Below are 22559 nucleotides of genomic sequence, written 5' to 3' on the forward strand. Positions count from 1 at the left end.
ATTTGGTGAGATAATCCACAGCGCTGTGATTCATTTGTGTAGAAGCCTGTAAAGCAGTAGTAAAAAAGCAAAGTGTTAATGCCTGCAGTTCACATTCTTACCAGTCTTTTACTGTGATTGTGGATTTGAACCTACACCAAATATGTATCTTCCTGTACCAGTGGGAGTGTTTGTGCTATCTGTGGGTGTATGTGCGCAAACTGTGGGTTTATTGTATGTTAATGAAGTGATGAAAAGTGCATTTTGCTATTTTGCTGAGAAATAGGTCATTGTTTGCAGGTCTGTTTTCAGCGCAAAGTCTAAACTCAGTTCTAGCATTTGCAATTTGGAGATGCCACCAGCAGTTGGTAATAAAGTTCATGTCCAAACTCTGAAAATATAGTGGAACATGAAATAATGTCCCTGAAAATCACTGTTGTAGCTGTTTTATGAAACAAAAATGTATGAGATTTGTGTTAGAATTTTTAGAGATCATGGTTTATTTTTCAATTATTATTATTATTATTATTATTATTATTAATGTATTTACAATTGTATTTGTGATCTAATACGTATTGGTATTTTTTCACCTGTTGTCATAGAGTGATTTATAAAGGAGTCGGTGAAAGAGGTTGGAGAGGGTAAAGTGTTTGGATTTGGGTAGGTCGTTATATGCAATTTTTTGAACACTTCGTTATTTTGATTCTATTCACATTCCATTTGAAGTGTAATTTTAATTTAGAAATATTTCTGGTTTAAGTTTTTCCTGTTTCAATAAATGGATTTAATTTTTAAAGCAAAATCAACTGCTATAAGTGAAGTGCGTGCAAAAAAAATCCACAGTCTTACCTGGTAGGCTGATACAATCACTGTTAATCGTAGCCATGATTTGTGTTTCACTTGATCAGTATGATTAATAATACTTACATTCTCTATAATATAACAGCCTACATCTTAATAATGTCGAGATTCACATTTTCCATGTGAATAAATGGAGCATATCACTGTCATAGAACTATGCCTGACATTCAACATGGATGCAGTTATTGCACAAAAGACCATGCACTAAAAGTCCATATTTCTATTCTTCTAATTCATTGCTTACAGTCCATTTACATTAACAACATCTTATGAATGCTGTTTTTGTTTATACCGCTGGTGCTTGAGAGGGAATGGACTATATAATAGGATGCAGACGCTGCAATAGCTGGAGAAGATCCTCAGAATTAAACGACACTTTACCCAGCCCATTAGTCTTTGCGCAAGCAATTTCTCAAAATCCACTTGTGCCTAGACTTGGAGCACACTTGCCCGAAAATACCAAAAGTTCATGGCCATGCCCATTGATTTTGCGTGTGTGACTTAAAGCATAGCACTGCTCTTAGCGCAAGTGCTCTTAAAATAGGGCCCAATGCATTGAAAAACACAATGTTTATATTTTATGATTTGTTTATATGTATTTACATTTCAATCATGCATTATATTTATTGCATAATTTGTTAAACTTCAATATTAGTGCCACTGCCTTTTATAGGTTTTATAGAGTTTTGTTAGGAGTGCACAGTAGAATTCAGTATAGATTTGTATTTTGTAGTACCTGTCATATCAGTTATGAGTAATAAACAGCAATTATTGGCTATATGTCAGCTAAAATGTATACACCAGTGCATCCCTAATTAATTTTTATACATAAATCCATTTATGTGTATAGAAATTATGATTTGTTTCTGTAGAGTTCATTAATAGATGCTGTAATAGTGTGTCTGTTGGCTGCTTTTTTAATGGAGGCTCAAGGTGGAACTTTAGATTCAGTGTTGGAAATGTGATAAACTGCTCTAACTTTGACTTCATTTGTAAATTAGCAGCTCTGAGTTTGACTGCAATGACCTGCTCTCCATCTGCAGCTTATTAGCACACAATTCAGAAACATACTGCTGAATGCAGTGCATATGTGAGTTTCTGCATGTGTGTGTGCACTCTCGGGGCTCATTATTGAGACAGTTTTGGCTCATCTCAGTCATTGGCCAATTAGCATTGAGTGAGATCTTTGAGAGAAGAGAATATAAAAGCACTGAGGGGCTCTAACTCTCTCATCTTTCCATATGAAACGTCTCTGTCTCTCCTTTCTCTCTTAAACCTGGTGTACACTGTGCAATATATATATTTTTTCTGTCTTTTATGATTATTGCTTGTCAGGTTTTTAAGGGATAGTTCCATTTAAGAATGAAAATTCACACTCATGTCGTTCAAACCTGTATACATTTCTTTCCTCCATGGACACAAAAGGAGAATGTTAGCCTCAGTCACCGTTCACTTTCATTGCAATGAAAGTGAAAGGTGACTGAGGCTAGTATTCTGCCTGACATCTCCATTATTTACTCATGAGGGTTAGTAAATAATGACAGAATTTTCAGTGTTGGGTGACCTATACCTTTAAGCAATATTACACAAGCAAGACTGCAGCTGAACCGAATACGTTGTAATAAAGGTTATTTTTATAGTACCATCATAACATGCATGCAATGCTAATGAACTAGATTTATGTTGCATATCATATTTTAATTGAACCTCTCTCTCTCACACACATACAATACACATGTTATAAATTCCTGTGCGCCTATTGGTTCTTTATTAGATGGACATGTTAGAAGCAGTCACACTAAAGACACTGTCAGAACATTGTCTGAGGTTAAGATTCATCACAAAAACAATTATTCTGCTGATGGTGAGTATGTCACACTAAGCAACCAAAATCTGACTATTTTGGCCTTGCATGATACCCCAAATCATGATACCCCAAATTTGTCTCTGACAGCAAAATGGTTACAAAAATGGTAACTCACTCCATTTCTCTCCCTTCTCTCCTGTTATGAGCTTAATAAACTGTTGGCAGTGTGCTCTTGCAGGTCTGTATTTATTAAAGTTGTGTGTGTGTGTGTGTGTGTGTGTGTGTGTGTGTGTGTGTGTGCGCGTGTGTGTGTGTGTGCGCGTGCGCGTGCGGTGGAGTGTGTGAGATTTGAATATTGAGCTCCAGGGCAGATATCTGTACCTCCGATAAAACACAAAGCTGGTGTTCTCGAAGAGAGACTGCGAGAGGGTTTTTTTTTTTTTTTTTTCTTTTTTTTTAGGTGGAGAGGGATTTCAAGCGTTCTAAAAATAGCGTGGATCGGATGGGGGTGAGATCTGATTGACATTACCATGGCAACAGCAGGAAGGGAGACGATGGTGGTATAGAGGTTTAGAGAGTTAGAGATCAGACTGCAGAACAGAGAGATAAAGGTGTGGAAACAGGATTTGTGTTGCGGTGAAGGAATGCTCGAGTTTTTCAAATCACTGCTGTGGTTGAGTGGGGCCACTGCACCCGACGACACCCCGACACCAGTGCCAGAATTGACTCTAAACACCTGTATAAAAATTACTGACTGTGAATGTGGGCAACTGTGTATTTGCCTTGTACCTGACCATCTAACGAGGCTTCAAGACACAGACTAGCTTATTGGTGAAATTTAATTAAGTGCACCTTTCTTGTGCATAAGGTTACTTACTAAACGTTAACAAATCCGTAGGGCCACACACAATCTTCAGATAAACTGTAATGGTAGTTCCCCTTTTGTTCGTTCCAAAATCTACAGTACCAATAGCTTTGTAAGTGGATAGTAAACAATTTATAATTTAGAATAATTGCATTTTGAGTAAATATTAGAAAAAAATATGTTAGAATAATATGCAGAATGTGTTTCTTTAATTTTAGCATTTTTTTGTGCAGCTCATTTGTGATCACATATTCTGTCGGTCACCATGCTCTCTAGATATTGGTTTCAGCATCCCATTTTAAAACCCATATTGGTCAACCATCATCAATAAATATGTTGCATATTGATTGTGTTGATGGAATGTTATTTACCAATAAACTGTCTTATGAGAGGTCATAAAACACAGCCCTGTTTTCCTGCAGACATTTAGACAACCATCGTCTGTGGGAGCCAAATGATTTCGCTGTGTCCTGTTTCAGGATAATCATGTACTCAATACAGGTAAAACGAACTGATTGTCACTCTCTTTGTGTTAATCAAATGTGACCTGATGCAGCGCTTAATGACAGCCTAATAGAGAGCGAAATCATTTTTACAGAATGTTTTGTGAGGTGTGTGTATGTGTGTTTGTTTCAGGCCCAGCATTCTCACCATGTAATCCAGCAAGTGTTGTCTCACCTTGACACCCACAGTAAGAACATACCACGTGTCAGGGCAGGCATCGTTCAGGTGCTCCTGGAGACAGTTGCCATAGCAGCCAAAGGTTCCATTGGTAAGACTGTGTACTGACCATTTTATTATTGCTTATACTTGAATTTTGGAACAAATCCCTAACCCTAAGTATAGAACTCTGATAAGTAACTCGTTCTGCACCGTTAGAGGAGAGGTGTGTGCTATTTCACTGTCCTAACCAGACACGACACAATAAAGCGACACACAATAAAAGGGATCTCTTTGTGTTTATCAGAGTTTTATTCTTACCATGAGCGACACCACATTCTGTCTCTCTCTTGGTTTTGATTCTTGCTGTAATTTTTGCCCCACCCACTGTGAACTCATATTGGTCCAAAATCCTTCTCATAACAGTGCAACAGTCTGGTTCTGGACATAAAAAATGTCCCATAGGGGAACTGATTATTAACAATAACTTATAAACCTTTACAGACAGACCTACCTTGAGCACCGAGGTTGATAATCGATGATGTATCATTCTGCATAATTTCAACTTCAGTTTTTAAAAATCATGTTTAATAGTGGAATTCTTATTGAAGAACTGCACTGTCCATGATCCTGAGGGGAAACATCCACCAATCAGAGAATTGCAGCAAAAGAGCCCAGTAGCGGCCACCCACTTAAATGATGCACTGCGAAAGATGCAATCGAGAAATACATATGTATTTGTGTAGATCTCAGTATTTTGCTATGTACTTAAAATATGTTGTTTCTACAGCAAAATTTTTTTATTGTATTTTTTGTTCCTGGGTAGTAAGTGTTATTTCCTAATTGCTTATGCCTCAAAAGTATAGAAAATGGCTATTATTCCCCACAAACTTTGCTTTTGTGACCAGGACAGTGATATTTTGACATTTACATATTTCCAATGAGAAAACGGGCGAATTTGTGTCTTTTCGTTCACATAAAGTCCAAATTAACATGTATTTATACTAAAGTAATATTCAAAGCCGTGCTGGTCCATAATGGTAACAAGTATCCGTCTCTTCCCCTGGTTCACTCGGTGCACCTCAAAGAGGATTACAACAGCATCATGACCTTGCTGGATGCCTTGAAATATGAGGAGTATGGCTGGGAGGTCATAGGAGACTTCAAAATGGTGGTATTCCTGATGGGTCTCCAAGGCGGTTTTACCAAGTTTCCCTGCTATCTTTGCCTTTGGGACAGCAGGGACACCAAGGCGCACTACCTCAGGCGGGACTGGCCTCAGCGGACCGAGCTCTCTGTGGGGAGGAACAACGTCAAGTGGGATCCACTGGTGGATCATCAAATTGGGCCTTATGAAACAATTTGTCAGAGCACTAGATAAGGTGTCGGCAGCCTTCAAGTACCTTCAAGACTTCTTCCCTAAACTGTCTGAGGCAAAGGTCAAAGCCAGTGTCTTCATCGGACCACAGATAAAGAAGGATTTTGGATTCATATGTTGATTTTTTTTTTTTTTCTGACTTTATGTAAACGAAAAGACACAAATTTGCCCGTTTTCTCATTGGAAATATGTACATTTCAAAATATCACTGTCCTGGTCACAAAAGCAAAGTTTGTGGGGAATAATAGCCATTTTCTATACTTTTGAAGCATAAGCAATTATGAAATAACACTTACTACCCAGGAACAAAAATTGTGTTACATAGTGTAATCAACCTATTTATATCAACAGTTTGATATTTTTCCATTGTTTTTCATTTGATTACGTCATTCGTAAAGCTTCATGGGGTTGTAATTCATTCAGTCATCAAAGACGTTGAATACACAGTCTTGTACCTTTGTCTGTCCGATTTTCAACTACTTTTTTGCTTCAAATCAAAGTTTATAATGTTGTGATTCACCTTGGAACTGGTTGATTTAGTTCATGGCTTCGAATGCTTTTACAAAGGAGTTTATGAAATTCCTTTGGGAAAAAATGAATGGGTAAATAACTTGCGGAACCAAGACTGCTGAAAAAGTGGGCCGGCACTGTTGTGCTCTATTAAGCATCAAATGTGTTCTAAATGGTTGTGCTCCACATTGTGCACAAGTGTTAGGTTCAGATTATTTTTCGCTGGAACCATATCACATCATATCTGACTAAGACATGTTGTTACTTTTCTAAGCAATTGGATTTACAATTTTCACATGGTGGAATCCCACACTTGCATTAATGTAGGACCCCAAGCCATATTTAGGGACCAAAATATCACTTTTCGGTCTCAGCTGACTTGGATCAGGAAGCATCATGGTGGTGAGTTTTGCTTGGGCAATCATCATTCGGATTTTCTTCAGAAAATGTAAAAATCTAGTTTATTTTTCTACTGTTACATTTTACGCTGTTTATTTTCTCCACCTCAAATTATTTTTTGTCATCCTGTTTGTTTACATGCTTGTGTCAAGCACTGCAACTGCAAACCGATACACATTTTCTCATCATCTTTTCTCGATTTTCTCTCTCTTCCTCTCTTCTTCATTCCTCCTTTTTTTTCTCAGGTCATACTCCTAATCAAAACAATGCTTATACATTTCTCAGTCCCATCTCTTCACCACCCAATCTGTGGTTGGGTACGTTAACAAACGCAGCTCTCGATCAATCAAAACCTTCAGCTGGTCTCTAAATCAGGCACATGTTGTTGCACTGTTGCATGTTGCACTGTTTAGGGTCTCATTATGTGGTATTGACTGAGTATTGATTAGTTAAGGTGGATTTGGTGAGTGACTGAAGGTTTTGTGGGTTTGCTGTGTAGGGTAAGTGCAGCTCCCCCTAGTAGTGGTCTTTAGTTCCTGCATCTAGTCTGAGGCCCGGTCCACACTAATTCGGTTTTGTTTGAAAACTCATGTTTTTTGCTACATTTACGCCTCTCATCCACACTGGAACAGCGTTTTTCCTCCACTTTTGAGCTCTCCATAACTGTATACTTTGGAAAACGATGTCGACAGAGAACTGAAAACAGAGGTTTCAATTCAAACTTAAACGGATTACTGTGGGCATAACCTGAGTCACATGGTCTGATGTGTTTAAATGTGGTTTTTAATATCATATAGGGCTGTACAGTGTTTCTCAACTGGTGGGTCGCTACCCAAAAATTAACAAAACTATCCCAGTTAAAAGAAAATACAATCCAGACTACATTAAATTACTTGCAACATGGATAAACATTTTTTGCTGCCAATAGCATGAAACCATCAAAATTCTTTTAGTAACCAACAAAACACCAGTTCATTCATTTCAATGATTGAGTTTAAAGAGATTTTATTTTTATTTTTTTTACATTTGTATCATATTCATTTCTTTGTTTACTTTTGCATCATATGTTAAAAATCTGTGTCCTGAAGCAAAGCCAGTTCAGAACCACAGATGTACAAACAGTAAACCTTTGAGATGTTTGTTTTTTTATTTGACTAAAAAAATTTGACTTTTTTTTTTTTTTTTTTTTAAATTTGGAATGCCCAGTTCCCAGTGCGCTCTAAGTCCTCATGGTGGCGTTGTGACTCACCTCAATCCGGGTGGCGGAGGGCAAATCTCAGTTGCCTCCGCGTCTGAGACCGTCAATCCGCGCATTTTATCACGTGGCTTGTTGAGCGCGTTACCGCGGAGACGAAGTGCGTGTGGAGGTTTCACGCTATTCTCCGTGGCATCCACGCACAACTCGCCATGTGCCCCACCGAGAGCGAGAACCACACATTATAGTGACCACAAGGAGGTTACCCCATGTGACTCTACCCTCCCTAGCAACCGGGCCAATTTGGTTGCTTAGGAGACCTGGCTGGAGTCACTCAGCACGCCCTGAATTCGAACTCATGACTCCAGGGGTGGTAGTCAGCGTCTTTACTCGCTGAGCTACCCAGGCCCCATGTTTTTGTATTTTAGTGACTCTACGTAATTATTTTTTAGCTGTGTGTGTGTGTGTGTGTGTGTGTGTGTATTATCAGGTCCCACAGTCCTGGAAGTGTTTAACACCCTGTTGAAGCATCTGCGGATGAGTGTGGATTTTGAACTGGGTGAAGGATCGCGCAGGAACTCTGCGAGCAGCCTTTCCTCCACCCGCACCAAAGAAAGCGAAGAGCGCATTGTACAAAACGCCATCATACAAACCATCGGTGGGGCTAAACACTTTATTTACCTGACTGCTTCATCTTTTAAAGGGGTAGTATAAATTGGTCTTCATTGACTCACCCTCATGTTGTTCCAAATTTCTGTGTGACTGTTTTTCTTCTGTGGATCACAAAGGATGATAGCCTCAGTCACCATTCGCTTTCATTGTGTAGAAAAAAGATCCAATGATGGAGACTGAGACATAAGGGTTTGAAACGAAATGAGGGTGAATAAATAAATAAATAAAGAATTGAATAAATCAAGAATTTTCATGTTTGTATGAACTATCCTTTTAATGGAGATCTGACCTCTTGTTAAGTTCAAATGCTTCCGTTACTGAACACATTCAATAACATTGAATTATTGGTTTGTGTAGGTTTCTTTGGAGGCAATCTTCCTGATTATCAGAGAGCAGAAGTGATGATGTTCATAATGGGGAAAGTTCCAGTTTACGGCACGCCCTGTCACACCCTGGACACCGTCAAGATTGGGTAGGACTGTGCTTGTGATGAGTGTGTTTGCGGAATCCCAATTTCCATACTTCTACTAAGTAAAAATTTTACACATTGTGTTTGTGATGGTAAAGTACATACTTTAAAGTATGAAATAAGCTAGTACGTCAATATTAGACCTACAAATAGAAAATACTAGGACTGTCTAAAGGTTAAAATAATACAATATGCATGAAGAATATGTATCACCTAAAACACAAGAAGAAGAATGTGAAAGTTATAGTGGAGATTGACTGAGCAGGGAGGAGAATTTATAGGAAAAAAGGACTTAAATATTGATCTGTTTCTCACTCACACCTATCATATATCGCTTCTGAATACATTGATTTAACCACTGGAGTCTTAAGGATTACTTTTATGCTGACTTACGGGATTTTTGGAGCTTAAAAATTGTGGTACCCATTCACTTGCATTGGATGGACCAAAAGAGCTGAGAAATTCTTCATTCTAAAATTTGAAACAATAGTTTTCTATAAAAGTGGCATAGGTGGTGTGCGACTGCGTACTCGCCGTCTGTCAGCGTCGCCCAGCTACGACTCCTGGAGGCTGCTCAAATTTGTGCTGCGCCACGGAGCGCAACTCGCATAGTTTTCCAACACTGGGTGATATATTGTGAGTATGTATCTTTCATATAGCCTACACAATGTATTTTAAGTTACAAATATGTCTTTTTGTGGTTTGATAGCTTGAATAAAACCTATTAAGGGTAAGTAAATGATTCATTTTTGGGTGAACTATTCCTTTAACGATTCCGGTTCCGATTCCTTTTTCCTATTCCTCTTAATGATTCTTTCAGTACTTTTAAGGAAGAATTATTAAGAAAATTACTGCCCTCAGCAGGCTGTTGCCAAATGATGAGATTATTTCAGGGTGTGTTCACACTTAGCAGGTTTGGTTCGATTAAAACGAACTCTGGTGTGATTGCTCTGTTAGTGCAGTTCATTTGAAGTGTGAACGCTGCCACCCAAACCTTGGTGCCCACCAAACAAGCGGACCGAGACCCCCTGAATAGTGGGTCTCGGTCCACTTCCAAACAAACTCTTTTGCGGTTCGATTGATATATGAATGCAACATGGACCAAAGACGTCTAAACGGACCAAAAACAGGAAGTAATTAGCCTAATACTGACCTCAAGCATACCTGGTTCTTCTCATCATAGGAGCTATGTTGCCCATTACAGTTCTGTACAGGCGTCGGAACCACTGTCAGCCGTCCTTGCAGCATATCTTTGTTTGTGTGCGCAATAGAGGAATTCCTGGTGCTGTTTTGACTCCTTTACATATTTTATTAGCTCTTCGTTTGTTCTCAGCTGGTAAAAATACCACCATATATACATATATAAATCTAACGAGCGCATTTAGCCCAGCAGCCAGCATTGTTTTGGATGTTCGGCAAGTTCCTTCGCAAAATATACGTCATAAAAGCTGTCCAACCAGGTTGTGACTTTTTCCTGATGCTTTTTGTTTCGTATCTTTAGATTCGGTGTTAAAAATGCCATTGTGAACGCTAAGCGAACCAGTACTACAATGTATCATTTTCTTTTCTTTTTTGGTCCGGACCAAGAGAACCGAACTACAAGTGTGAACACACCCTCAGATTCCTACAGAGCAGATATAACAAATCAGATATAAATTGAATACAATTCTTGCATGTTTGCATACTTTTAGAGGCATAATTGCAATAAAATAATTGATCCTAATGACATATAAAAAAAAAAAAAAAACATTCTAAACAAACAAGAAATTAGATAACATTTATTATTATTATATTATTTCACTGATTACAACAAAATGCATGTTTATCTTTAACTGCACATCGTCATATGAACAACAGTTAGTAACTGCACTACCCGATTGAAGTGTCACTGTAACAGTTCCAGAGACAGTTTAGACTGTGTTTTGTGGCCTAATGTTGTACTTAAAGCTTGTTAGAATTAACAGTTCTTATTTCATTTCGAGTGGGACATTCATAACTTGTGCATCAGTATAAGATAAGATGTTTTTGATTCAAAATAAAGAATCGGCTCATAAGAGTCACTTGGTCAGACTGCATTGGAAGCGCTGGATGTTTCGCGCTGTAGATTCAAAAGAATCGGCTCATAAGCTGGGGCGTTTCTAGGACTTGAGGAGGTTCGGGGCTTGGGGGGAGGGGGTCACGTCACATGTACTTCAAACAAAATGTAGCAATATTATTGCGTAGCCTACATTTAAAATTACATTTGGGGTTACAGTCAAAACATTCCGGAAAAATGACCTGGCGACGCCGATGCTCATAAGAGTCATTTGTTCGGGAATCGTTTAGGTGCTCTGCATGTTTTTCTGCTCTAGATTCAGTAGAGGGCAGCGCTGCCACTGCAAGAAACACTGTCAGAGTATTGTTGTTCAGTGTTCTGTCCACAATGGTGGAAAATTTCACTTGCGAAAACTGTTAACGGAACCGAAAGTCATGAAAATTAAGTTCTGAACAAGAACCAATTCTCGGTTCCCAACCCTGCTGATAACTGTTAACTAATAATTCTTAACTAATATTTCACAGCGCATTGTGTCTAATACCGATAATTTTACTTTTTTTTTTTTTTTTTTTTTTTTTTGTAACCTTTTAAACTGGAGCTGCTAGCTTTTTAAAGGAATAGTTTATCCAAAAATAGAAATTCTCTCATTATTTACTCACCCTCATGTCATTCCAGATGTGTATGACTTTCAGCAGAACACAAACAAATATTTTTAGAAGAATATGTCAGCTCTGTATGTCCATACAATGCAAGTGGATGTGATCAGCACTTTAATGAAATACTTCACTTCAAACAAAATAGGTGTTATTTAAAAGCCTTGAATCTGGACTTCAGAGTCTGACCAACTCTTTCCTGCTGCTATTTAAGGTTTGGCACATGTAACATGAACCAGAAGTGTGACTAAAGAACAGATGTATGCTAATTTAAATGAGAAATAAGCAACATGGCACTTGAATTGTATTGTGCCGATTTATAAGAGCATTTATGGTAATCCTGATGAATTGCTAAATTAAACAGAGAGAGAAAAACTAACTTCAAACAAATGTAGTAATAAACTAAAATGAGTAGCGCTGTAAATCGATTAAAATTTGTAATCGAATTAATTACTTAAACGATATGCTGATTGATTAATCGGATTATTGGCATATATAAATATTTGCTCAGAAAGGCCATCAAATAACAATAATTTAATATGTAATGATTAAATAATAATAAATATAATATATGTTATAAATATCATAATTGAGATTATTAAAATGCATTACATTATTGTGTATTGTCATTATTGACAATTTAAGCATTGGTAAGACAATACAAAAAGTGGCTTTAGAAGGTAGTATATTGTTTGTTTCCATATTATTGAACTTAAGCCGATCATTGGCCTACAGTCCACAGTAAGGATGACAGTTTTCAGACATTTTCATAATCGATTGTCGTGGAAATTAACAATAAATTAACAAATAAAATCTTACTCCAAATAAAATGTGCATGTAGCCTACTGTTTAAATATTCTTCATATTAATACACTTAAGAAATGCAAGTATTGGCATTTTCCTTTTAAAATATTCCTATTTCAGGGTATTTTAATACAAATTTGTGAATTGTTTAATTACTGTATACGAGTTACTGTTCATAATAACATGTACAGAAGATGCATATATGAGTTCATGAAACTTCTTGTTGTGGATAGTGGGATATTTTGGACCTTTTGAACTTTTTTTTTTTGTATTTGAAATTAGGTCAAATAATAACACGCTGCGTAAACACAGTACATATCATACCGCTTCTCAGCTGAGATGTCAGGTGAATGAACCTTCCTGCTCTCACAGTGATCAATGACGTAATAGTAGGTTGGAATAAAACAAGGAGACTGATGGATCAATAGTGCTTGTTGTCATGTTGTACTTTCACACACTATATGCAGAAAACAATGTTCATTTATAGAGAAACGCTCCAAAATTGATTACATGTTTGCATGTTTGCAATTTGTACAATTCTGCATAATTTTACATAAACAGAGCATTTAAAGATCGCTGTGTTAATTTCTCGAGATCCCTGCATTTGGAAATGCGCTCTGTCCAGCTGTTTTTGAACACAAGAACGCATCATCATCTTGTGTTTCGCTAGTGCCAAGCAAGCCTGAGTGTGGTTTGTTGTCTGTACAGCTGCGCGTTACCTATACAGGTGGAGTTTCGCTTACTTCCCTCTGCTAAAAACAGGTGGTACTTCAAGCTAAAATTGCTCTGATGGTAGGAATATTCCTTATTATGGTTCGATGATTATGGGACTTGATTAATTGCGTTATTTGTAAAAAAATATTTACACATTATCCTTTATATAATTCATTGCATTGAATTAAGGGGTTAAATCCACAGCCCTAAAAATGAGATGATAAATTAACAGCATGTAACTAACATTAAACTACAAAACACACTATACAAACACACTATACATCACTTGATGATGCCATCAAGTCAGCGTTGTGCAGTGATGGTTTTTGTGTGTACGCACACGCACACATTGAAAACTAGCCTAATAATACTGATAGAGTGATTTTAAAACTCTATTTTCTTTCTTTCAGGCATCAGGGCACCAAGAGAATTCAAACGATGCTGCTCAGTTCTCTCATTATGGTGAATCTCTTTTCTTTTGTCTCACTCTGAATGTGTGTGTTTGAGTGTAAGGAAGTGGCTAAGAGAGCACACTTAAGCTTTCATCATCCATCACATCAGACTATCTGATCTTGACGGTTGAAGATATCAGGCTTACTTTCAATCTCTGCGCTTGTTAGCAAAGCCCTCACACACATTCCTAGAGGGAGTTTTGAAATGTTCCTAGACAACAGACAGTACGGATCAAAACATCAGATTACTGCAGCCTCTGGCTTTTTCTGTCCTTTTTTTAATCTGGACTCTGGTTCATGGCCGGTTTTAGATAGGGCAAATTTTCAGGCTGTGTTGCCCGGCAACAGACAGGAAATGGGCAGCAGGTTGAGACATAAAACGGTTATTTTGGATGTCAACCGCTTTCGCTCTTTGTCTCCTCCTGCGGGTCATTGCCAAATGTCCCATAGAAAGTTCCCAGAGTTACAAATATGCAACACACACTTACAACACTATATGTGGGTAGTTTACATGTCCTCCATACTCCATGCTATACCATAGTGTTTTAAACAACATTTTTCTTATACATTTGTATCCAAACAATGTAGCTTTTATGACCTCATATAAACTGAGAGACTACACAGAATATTTGTACTTTGAAAATATGCATGACTGACTAAAAGAACTAGTGTATGCTGAAATGTGTTTAAAAATTGTGAAAAAATTTAAATAATTGGTGAGCAGCACCTAAAAAAATACACAATTCTTCTATATATACTCATCTGCATTTTAACCTATAGCAGGGGTCGGCAACCTATGGCACGCGTGCCAGCATTGGCATGTTGAGGGGTAATCGCTGGCACGCCAGCAACGGCGAGAGATAAGTAGACTATTTTAGTTATATAAATTCTGCACCTGCATTCCAATCTACATCTTGATGTAATCCTTCCTCATGATCACGCAGCATTTTCATGAGCTGAATGAGAGGCTAAACAAAAAGTTAAAATGTGACTAGACTGCAGTATACCCAACAGACTCGTGCAGCGTGTGGAAGCCATTCGTGCATAACAAGCCGGCAGCGCTTCACTTTCGGTTAATCGCACGAGTAAACGTGCCCACTTTGCTTCGGTCAGGCTGTGCGGACGACAGCCTACGTTCCGTGTTTCATTTGTTTCTTGTTGCTTTCAGAACAACACATGATGTAATAAGGAAAACACCACTACTAATCCTTGAGATTTCCAACCCAGCATACAGGTACACCGTCCTTAAACCATGATCAATCTCAAAATTACATTAAACGATTAAAAGAGAAAACATAAACCCACATCGTGGGGTTAAAAATTCTATGCAAGTCTAATCAAAATATAAATTAAACCTGGAAATAAAGTTTTAGGATTTTGCAGGTGTGATTCACCGAAAAGGGCTAAATAGTTGATTGGCTTGTGATGTGCGAATGGCTTGCTCGTGCAGCGTGAGTCTCGTCACACTTTAATACTGTTTAGCCTCCCATTCAGTTGAAGAAATCACGCTGCGTGATCATGAGGAAGGACCAGGAAAAAAAAAAGGCACTCCATGTCAAAATGTTTGCCGACCCCTGACCTATAGTCTTGGTGCTGATTTGAAGAAATACTCATGTGGTATGCATCAACTTCCCGTGTGTGTATTGTGTTGTTGAGGTTTATTTCTAAGGGATTATATGTGTGTGGGTGTGTGTGTGTGTGTGTATAGGTGACATCGGGGTTTAAGTGTAAAACGATGTGTGCTGGTTTGCCCGTTGCTTTTCTCGAGCCGTTGTGCTCCATCTCTCTGATGGAAGACAGTGAACTTCGGCAACTCGTCCTGGAGATCCTGCACAACATCATCGATCGCCATGACAACAGAGCCAAACTCCGTGGGATCCGGTAGAGACATTTATACACTTAACATACTTGAATGTGTGAAAACACTTGAGTGATGCATTTACACACACTCTCACTCTCTCTCTCTCTCTCTCTCTCTCTCTCTCTCTCTCTCTCTCTCTCTCTCTCTCTCTCTCTCTCTATATATATATATATATATGTATGTATGTGTGTGTGTGTGTGTGTGTGTGTGTGTGTGTGTGTGTGTGTGTGTGTGTGTGTGTTGCTTTAAAATAAACACTACCTAAACTGTTTCCTTTATGTGTATGTGTGTAAATGCAGAATTATTCCTAATGTAGCTGCTCTGAAGATCAAAAGAGAGAAGATCTCCAAACAGGATGTTGTTTTCATGAAAAAGGTCAAATATTTTATACACAATTATCACCATTACACATACAGTGTACAAAATTATTTAGACACTTTTGGATGCATATGTCACACTTAAAAATGTCAAGTCAAGTGGCATCTGCGAACAATTGATGCTGGACTATTTCTCAGAACTAACTTTTTGCAATTTCTTTTAACCAACTGTTGTCAAGGTGGTTTATAGTGGATGTAAGTCAGTTCCCCTCAAGTTCACACAAGTGTCCTAGCAGAATAACCACAGATATAGTTCATCACATTAACCATGGACGTGTTCCTCAAGTTTCACATCCAGAAAGAGTCCAAATAGTGGAAAAGTTTGTTTCTGCTATATTGATTTTTTTTTTTTTAAATGCTTGATTTGATATTTTGTCATCTAATGCGAATACATTCATTCATTTTTAAGTGTGGCTTAAGTGTCCAAATACATTTGGGGTCACTATATGTAAAACCTCAGCTCTTAGCCTCTCTCTTTCTCTCCAGCATGGGCAGCAGTTATACAGACACATCTATCTGGGCTGTAAGGAGGAAGATAATGTACAGAAGAACTTTGAGCTGCTGTTCACAGCTCTGGCCCTTATCACTATTGAACTGGCCAATGAGGAGGTGGTGATTGACCTCATGCGGCTGTCCATCGCACTACAGGTGTGCATAATTGGACATACATATTATTATTATTATTATTATTATTATTATTATAGATATTACGTTTTCATTTTGTCATCGTTTTCACACTTGAACTTTTGGTGTGGATCCAAGAGCTGAAGGCTCAAAGGAAACACAGCCGAGTCTGCTTGAAAACAGGGGTCTGGGGTAGGGCTGGGTATTGATACAGATTTTCTGATTCGATTCTGATTTCTATTTGATTAAATATCGAATAAACCAATATTGGTTTGTTTTGGTTACAATGTCAATTTTGCTTGCATATGAAATAATTCTCTCTTAGCTAATGCTGTTAATTATAAAGTGACCTTCTAACCTTCTAGGTAACCCTTCAAGGTAGAATTTGAACATATGAATTTTACAAATGATTCGGTTTTTTATTATTTTTTTTTATTTATTTTTTTTTATCATATTGGTCTAATTTTAGCTTTTGAAAAAATTTTCATTTCAGTGTATAGATTTTATTTCAGAAATTTTTTGTTACATGTTTATTGTTTACATGCATAATTTGTACTATTTACAAGTATTGATATGTAGAAAGCATGCTAAATCGGTAATATCTCTTTAAGACTACCGGCATCAGCCAGTGAGCGCATATTAATGAGAGGACACGCGTTTCTTTAGCGCATTCATGCTATGTGTGATTACAATTAATCTTTCTTTTTCATTGTTTTATCAACAACTGACTGTAAAGAACAGGCAGGGTATTAAAACAGACATTATACCACATTGAGTAAAAGATCGATCTTGGGATTTAAAGAGCTCATGACATGTGGAATAAAATTTTCCTTGATTGTAAGTTTCAGAAGTCAAAGCTTCCTTGTCACTGCAAAAAGAGCATTTGTTGAAACTAAGCTGCCAAAATGACTTGTTCTCTACTTCCTCCATATTGTCACACTGTGCAGGTCAGTCAAGAGCAGAGAGCCAATCATGACAGTGTGTGTTTACCGTTGAGTCTTAAAGGAGAAGCAGCACCAAAACTGAGCCTTTCTGACAGAGGGTCAGAATGAGGCTGGAAGATTATTATTTTTACAAATATGTGGCTGGTTTTTTGTGTGTGTATTTGTGTGTGTGAAAAAAAAGGTTACTAATATTATAAGTGAACCTTAAGGAACATATTAAAATAATAATAAAAAAAGACATGTCATGGCCTCTTTAAGAATCAATATCAATCATTTAAACTAAGATAGCGATGCATCGAAAAATAATTTTTTTTACCCAGTCCTAGTCTGGGATAGGATCTTTGGGGATCTATGTTTTTTTGGGGTATTTAGCAGTGGTACTTATATTAGTGACGTCCATGTACCACATTTTGGAGTGAAATAACACAATGAACAGAAAATGGAGGGGGGAGGTTTCAAGCTCAGGATTGGACCAAACAATCAAACTTGTTTGAAAACAGCCTTAGGCTCAAGTTGAACTATACTGTATTTTCTGTTTATTATGCTAATCTCTGTGTTGTGATTGGTTGAAGGACATGGCCTTGACCAATGAGGAGAACATGCCCATGTTCATTCGTTGTGGCATTATGGCATTGGTCGCCGCCTACCTCAACTTTCTCAGCCAGATGATCGCGAATCCATCTTTCTGCCAGTACGTCAGCAAGGTAACCATACACACACTTATGATATACACCTACACCCTACAGAGTCCTGTAACACTCCTACTCTGTCAGGTGATTGAGCTGAGGAATCTGGATGCTCCGTACCTGCTGCCTGAACACGTCTTCAGAGAGAAGTGTGTGTGAGTAATACTGCGTTTGCATGTATTTATTCTGTGAATTTACTATTTACTTTGTATTAATAGATGCCTAGTTATTTAAGAATAAATAACAATAATGCCAAAACATATTGCAGATTTCCTGATTCATATGCTTGTATGCATGTTATGTATGTATCAGCATGTTTTTGTGTGTGGATCAGGCTCCCAGATTCTCTGGATCGGGATGATATCAGTCTGTATTTTCAGACAGCTGATTTGGCAGAAGCTCTGACTGTACCTGGATATAATGTGGAGAGACTGGCTGCACCTTACATTCCCCAGGTTACAGGTAAACGCACACACACACAGTTCCATAATGTATTGTAAAGAGATGTTCAAGGATTATTATTCTAATCCTGAATCTTTTTAAGGCAACATGAAGTGAAAAAAAGACCATATTTACTTTCTAAATAAATGTTCTTGGCTTGATTGTGCTCAATCCATCAGTCCATGTTTTTCAAAAAAAAAAATCATAATCTTCATAATCTTTCATCAAAATGTAAAAATGTTCTCTGCTTCTGAAATTACTTTACTTTTCTGCTGACACAACCAAAACTTCTAGGCTGGGGAAAAATATTATTAAAGGAATAGTTCACCCAAAAATGAAAATTCTTTCATCATTTACTCACCCATCCCAGATGTGTATGAATTTATTTCTTGTGCTGAACACAAATAAAGATTTTTAGAAGAATATCTCAGATCTGTAGGTCCATACAATGCCAAAAGTGAATGATGGCCAGAAATTTGAGGCTCCAAAAAGCACATAAAGGAAACATAAAAGTAATCCGTATGACTCAAGTGGTTTAGTCCATGTCTTCTGAGACAGATCAATATTTAAAAAAAATTTTTTACTATAAATATCTGCCCAGTGGGTGGCAATATGCACAAAGAATATGAATTGCCAAAACAAAAAATAATGTGTAAGTGAAAGTGGGGAGTTATAGTAAAAAAAGCTTTAATATTGATCTGTTTCTCACCCACACCTGTTATATCGCTTTAGAAGTCATGGATTTAACCACTGGAGTCGTATTTATTACCTTTATGCTGCCTTTATGTGCTTTTTGGAGCTTCATAGTTTTGACCAGGCTGTTCTTAGAATTAAGGGAATCGACAGACCAGTCAGTGAGGGCTTGTCAAGCCCAGGTCCGAACAGGCTGTGCCTGGAAGGCAGAGGAGGTTGTAAACATGGCAGTTTCAAGACTGAAGCAACAAGAGATTGTTGGAAGAACCCAATCAGGAAGAGCAGGCCTTGGATGAGTGATGGCTCCCAAACTATGGTCAGCAGCCTCTAACAAATTGAAAGAAAGCTATGGTGGTGACAGAAGTAACTATGATGGAAGAGGAACGTTATATTATTTGAGCAGTCTGCCAGCAGCAGCAAGGGTGTTGGACAGTATGGGAAGGTGCATCTAAAAAAGTTTTAGGACGGGTTGACCTGTGGAAGATACCCCAGACCAGGCAAAATGTTTAATAAGATCCACCTATGACACTCTTCCAAGCCCTGGAAATTTGTCTCTGTGGTATGGTAAAGAGGAGAGTTGTCCCCTCTGCAAAACCTCAAGAGCAAATCTGCAGCACATGTTGGCTGGGTGCAAGACTGTACAGGTGGTGGCATGATCAGATTCTGCGAAAACTGGCAGAGATCCTTGAGGTGTGTAGAATAAAGGCCAACAAAGGCCATCATGCTCCACAGAGGAAGTACACTGAGTTTGTTAAAAAGGGAGGTGCCGAGGCACGACACGGAAGAAGGAATGGTCAATCCTGGCACATGAAAGTGATTGGTCAATGGTGGTTGACCTTGGCCAGCATCTAAAATTTCCTTCTGAGATTGCCACTACCCCCTTGTGGCCAGCCATAGTGTTATGGTCGGCATCGGCTAAGAAAGTCATAATGATTGAACTTACTGTCCCATGGGAAGAGGGACTGGAGGCAGCCTATGAGAGGAAGAAGCTAAAATATGCTGATCTGGCTGCCAAGTGCAGGGAAAATGGATAGAGGGCTGCTACTTTCCCCGTGGAGGTCAGGTTTTGAGGGTTTATTGGAACATCAGTGCAGCATCTGTTGAAATATATTGGTATCTTTGGATCAGCGTTGAAGAAGTCTCTGAAGGGCATGGCAGACAAAGCAGAAAAAGGGAGCTTCTGGCTATGGTTAAGAAGGAAGGATGAAAAGAGGGGTGTGCAGAAGCGAGAAAGTTGGAATAGGGAACAATTGCAATATGTGGTGAGGTAGCATGTAGAAGAGGAAAGGGGTGGGTAGGAATTACTTCCGCTGACCCACTTGGTCCTTATCCAGGGGTTTCTGGAAAAAGATTGAGTGGGAGAGCGAAACCAGGCCAAGCTAGGCATTGGAGGGGCGGCTGACACCGTCTCGCCTCTCACATCGCTCTCCTACTTAATCTGTTGGAGGATTGGTTTTAGGATAGGCACTGGACGGGTGGTAGGAAGAGATTTATAGCTTGTGTTTTTTCTAACAGAGAAGAGGCCTTGGACATAGGGTAGGTCTCATGGAGTGGGGGTGTATTGAACCCTGGTTGTATGGTATGTCACAACGAGAAAAGAGGAATGTCTTGATGGGAAAGCAAGAACGAAAGGCAATCGAAAGGATCTGGTGTCCAGCTGTGGGGGGAGGCAGGGAGACGTTCCTGACCGCTGCCCCACCACCAGGAGATGTTCCTGGATTAATGGGGCGAAACATCCATGATAGGTGGCTCCGGCCTGATGACCCCGTAGCTGGACAACTGAAGGCACCGGCGGATGTGCGGCAAGCAGTAATTTCCAGCAGGTTTAGACATCTACCTGTGCATCTGGGTCACCATTCACATTGTTTAGACCTACTGAGCTGAGATATTCTTCTGAAAAACGTTGTTTCTGTTCAGCTGGCATGAGGGGTGAGCAAATGATGAGAGAATTTTCTTTTTGGGTAAACTGTCCCTTTAACCTGTAAAGTCAAATATGCCCATTTTTATGATCCAGTCAGATACAAATGTGTAAAATCCCAGCTTACATTATTTCTCTGTTTGTCTTGGAAAGACATCACATTATAGAAATAAAATGGGTTGCAAAGCGCATTTCTTGTTGTTTTTTTTTTGTTTTTTTTAATACTTACCCTTACTTACGCTTACTCTACATGATCTGATTGCTCAAATCAATCACTATGACCCTTACAATATCAGTGCTCATGTTGAAACCTCTGAATCAAAAACATTTTTTTCTGTTAATACAAACTCCTGAACTGAGCATCTTTCTCATTCATGTGTGAAGTCATCCACTCTTTCTTCTCAGCTTTTGCCTTGTCTGTTTTCTGTGTATGTGCTCACACTATAGTTCTATACACGGTAGGAAAGATTCTGCACAGATGCAAACAGACATCCAGAGGTACCATTATTGAGTGAGGTCACCTGTCAGTATGTGGTTAGAAAGTTCAGTGTTAATAAGAATAGTAGTTAGTTACCCTTGGACTCAGATCTGCACCTGTTACCCTGGCTGCAGATGTAGACTTCCTCTCCTCTGTAGCAACTGGAACAGATTACCTGTAGGTCCTGATTGTGTTATAGAATGACTCTCAGCACTGAATTATGAATATGAAGTGTAATCTGATAAATTAGTCTTGTTTAACTGTTTTATATGCCGCTGTCATCTGGACTGTGGAACCGGTAGGTTAAAGAGAAAGTACACACTTGTTTGAGCTCAGGCGCTTGGGACTCAGGGACAGTGCTGATGTAGTGTCATTTGACTTGGTTGTTCACAACCACAAGTGGCCTTTTTGGGCTTTACTTTCTTTCATTTGAACAAGCCCGTTACACACAAAACACCTAGAGAGTAGAGGGTTTATTTTGACCTATAAATACCTGATCATAAATTATATGTTGTTATCAGGCCTGTCAGTCATTTCTAAAATATTTAATCATATTATATTTTGTAGTTAAAGTATTAGCTTCAAGAAAAGGCAAAAAGGCATAAAAAACTAATTCCTAATGCAATTATAAAGTAGCAGAACAAATAAATGTACATGCAAGGTTAGTATTTTGTGGAATATGAGTATATATAGTAGTTGTTTTCTGAAACAACTAGCTTGTTCACTCCTGTGTGGAAAACATCACTTTGAGGGCTCTATTTTAAGAGCACTAGCGCTAAGCGCAGCGCTATACTATAAATCATAAGTGCAAAGTCAATGGGCATGGCTATGAAGTTATAGTATTTTCATGCATGTATGTGCTAAGACTAGGTACAAGTGGGCAAAGTCTTTCTAGCAAGTCAGTCCACTATCGGCCATCTTTGGAACGCTCTTGGGAGACTATTTCCAGTCATGCCAGTGCAGCTCCTATCTACTTGAATGGGGAAAGACTTAAATCTCAAAAATGGTTGGTAAAGATTACGATCAAAGAAAATATTTCAAATCGGTAATAAAATTTGATAAATTGTGCTTTTTTACCTCATAT

General features: G+C 38.4%; 1 protein-coding gene across 6 annotated transcripts in view; it reads left to right on the forward strand.

Annotated features, from left to right (window-relative positions):
- Positions 1–22559, forward strand: part of LOC127440440 (protein EFR3 homolog A-like) — a 73527-nt gene that overhangs the window by 45215 nt on the left and 5753 nt on the right. For 3 of the 6 annotated variants that reach the window (XM_051697008.1, XM_051697004.1, XM_051697005.1), the window contains exons 9-20: positions 3935–4013; positions 4149–4284; positions 6705–6776; positions 8145–8312; positions 8684–8798; positions 13412–13463; positions 15162–15334; positions 15614–15689; positions 16178–16339; positions 17832–17963; positions 18033–18100; positions 18280–18407. In XM_051697008.1, coding sequence (XP_051552968.1) covers positions 3935–4013; positions 4149–4284; positions 6705–6776; positions 8145–8312; positions 8684–8798; positions 13412–13463; positions 15162–15334; positions 15614–15689; positions 16178–16339; positions 17832–17963; positions 18033–18100; positions 18280–18407 — 1361 coding nt within the window. Of the gene's footprint in view, positions 1–3934; positions 4014–4148; positions 4285–6704; positions 6777–8144; positions 8313–8683; positions 8799–13411; positions 13464–15161; positions 15335–15613; positions 15690–16177; positions 16340–17831; positions 17964–18032; positions 18101–18257; positions 18408–22559 lie in introns of all 6 variants that reach the window. The other 3 variants (XR_007897132.1, XM_051697006.1, XM_051697007.1) reach the window with 3 other exon arrangements.

The sequence above is a fragment of the Myxocyprinus asiaticus genome, chromosome 5 (assembly GCF_019703515.2).
Source record: "Myxocyprinus asiaticus isolate MX2 ecotype Aquarium Trade chromosome 5, UBuf_Myxa_2, whole genome shotgun sequence".
Lineage (NCBI taxonomy): Eukaryota > Metazoa > Chordata > Actinopteri > Cypriniformes > Catostomidae > Myxocyprinus > Myxocyprinus asiaticus.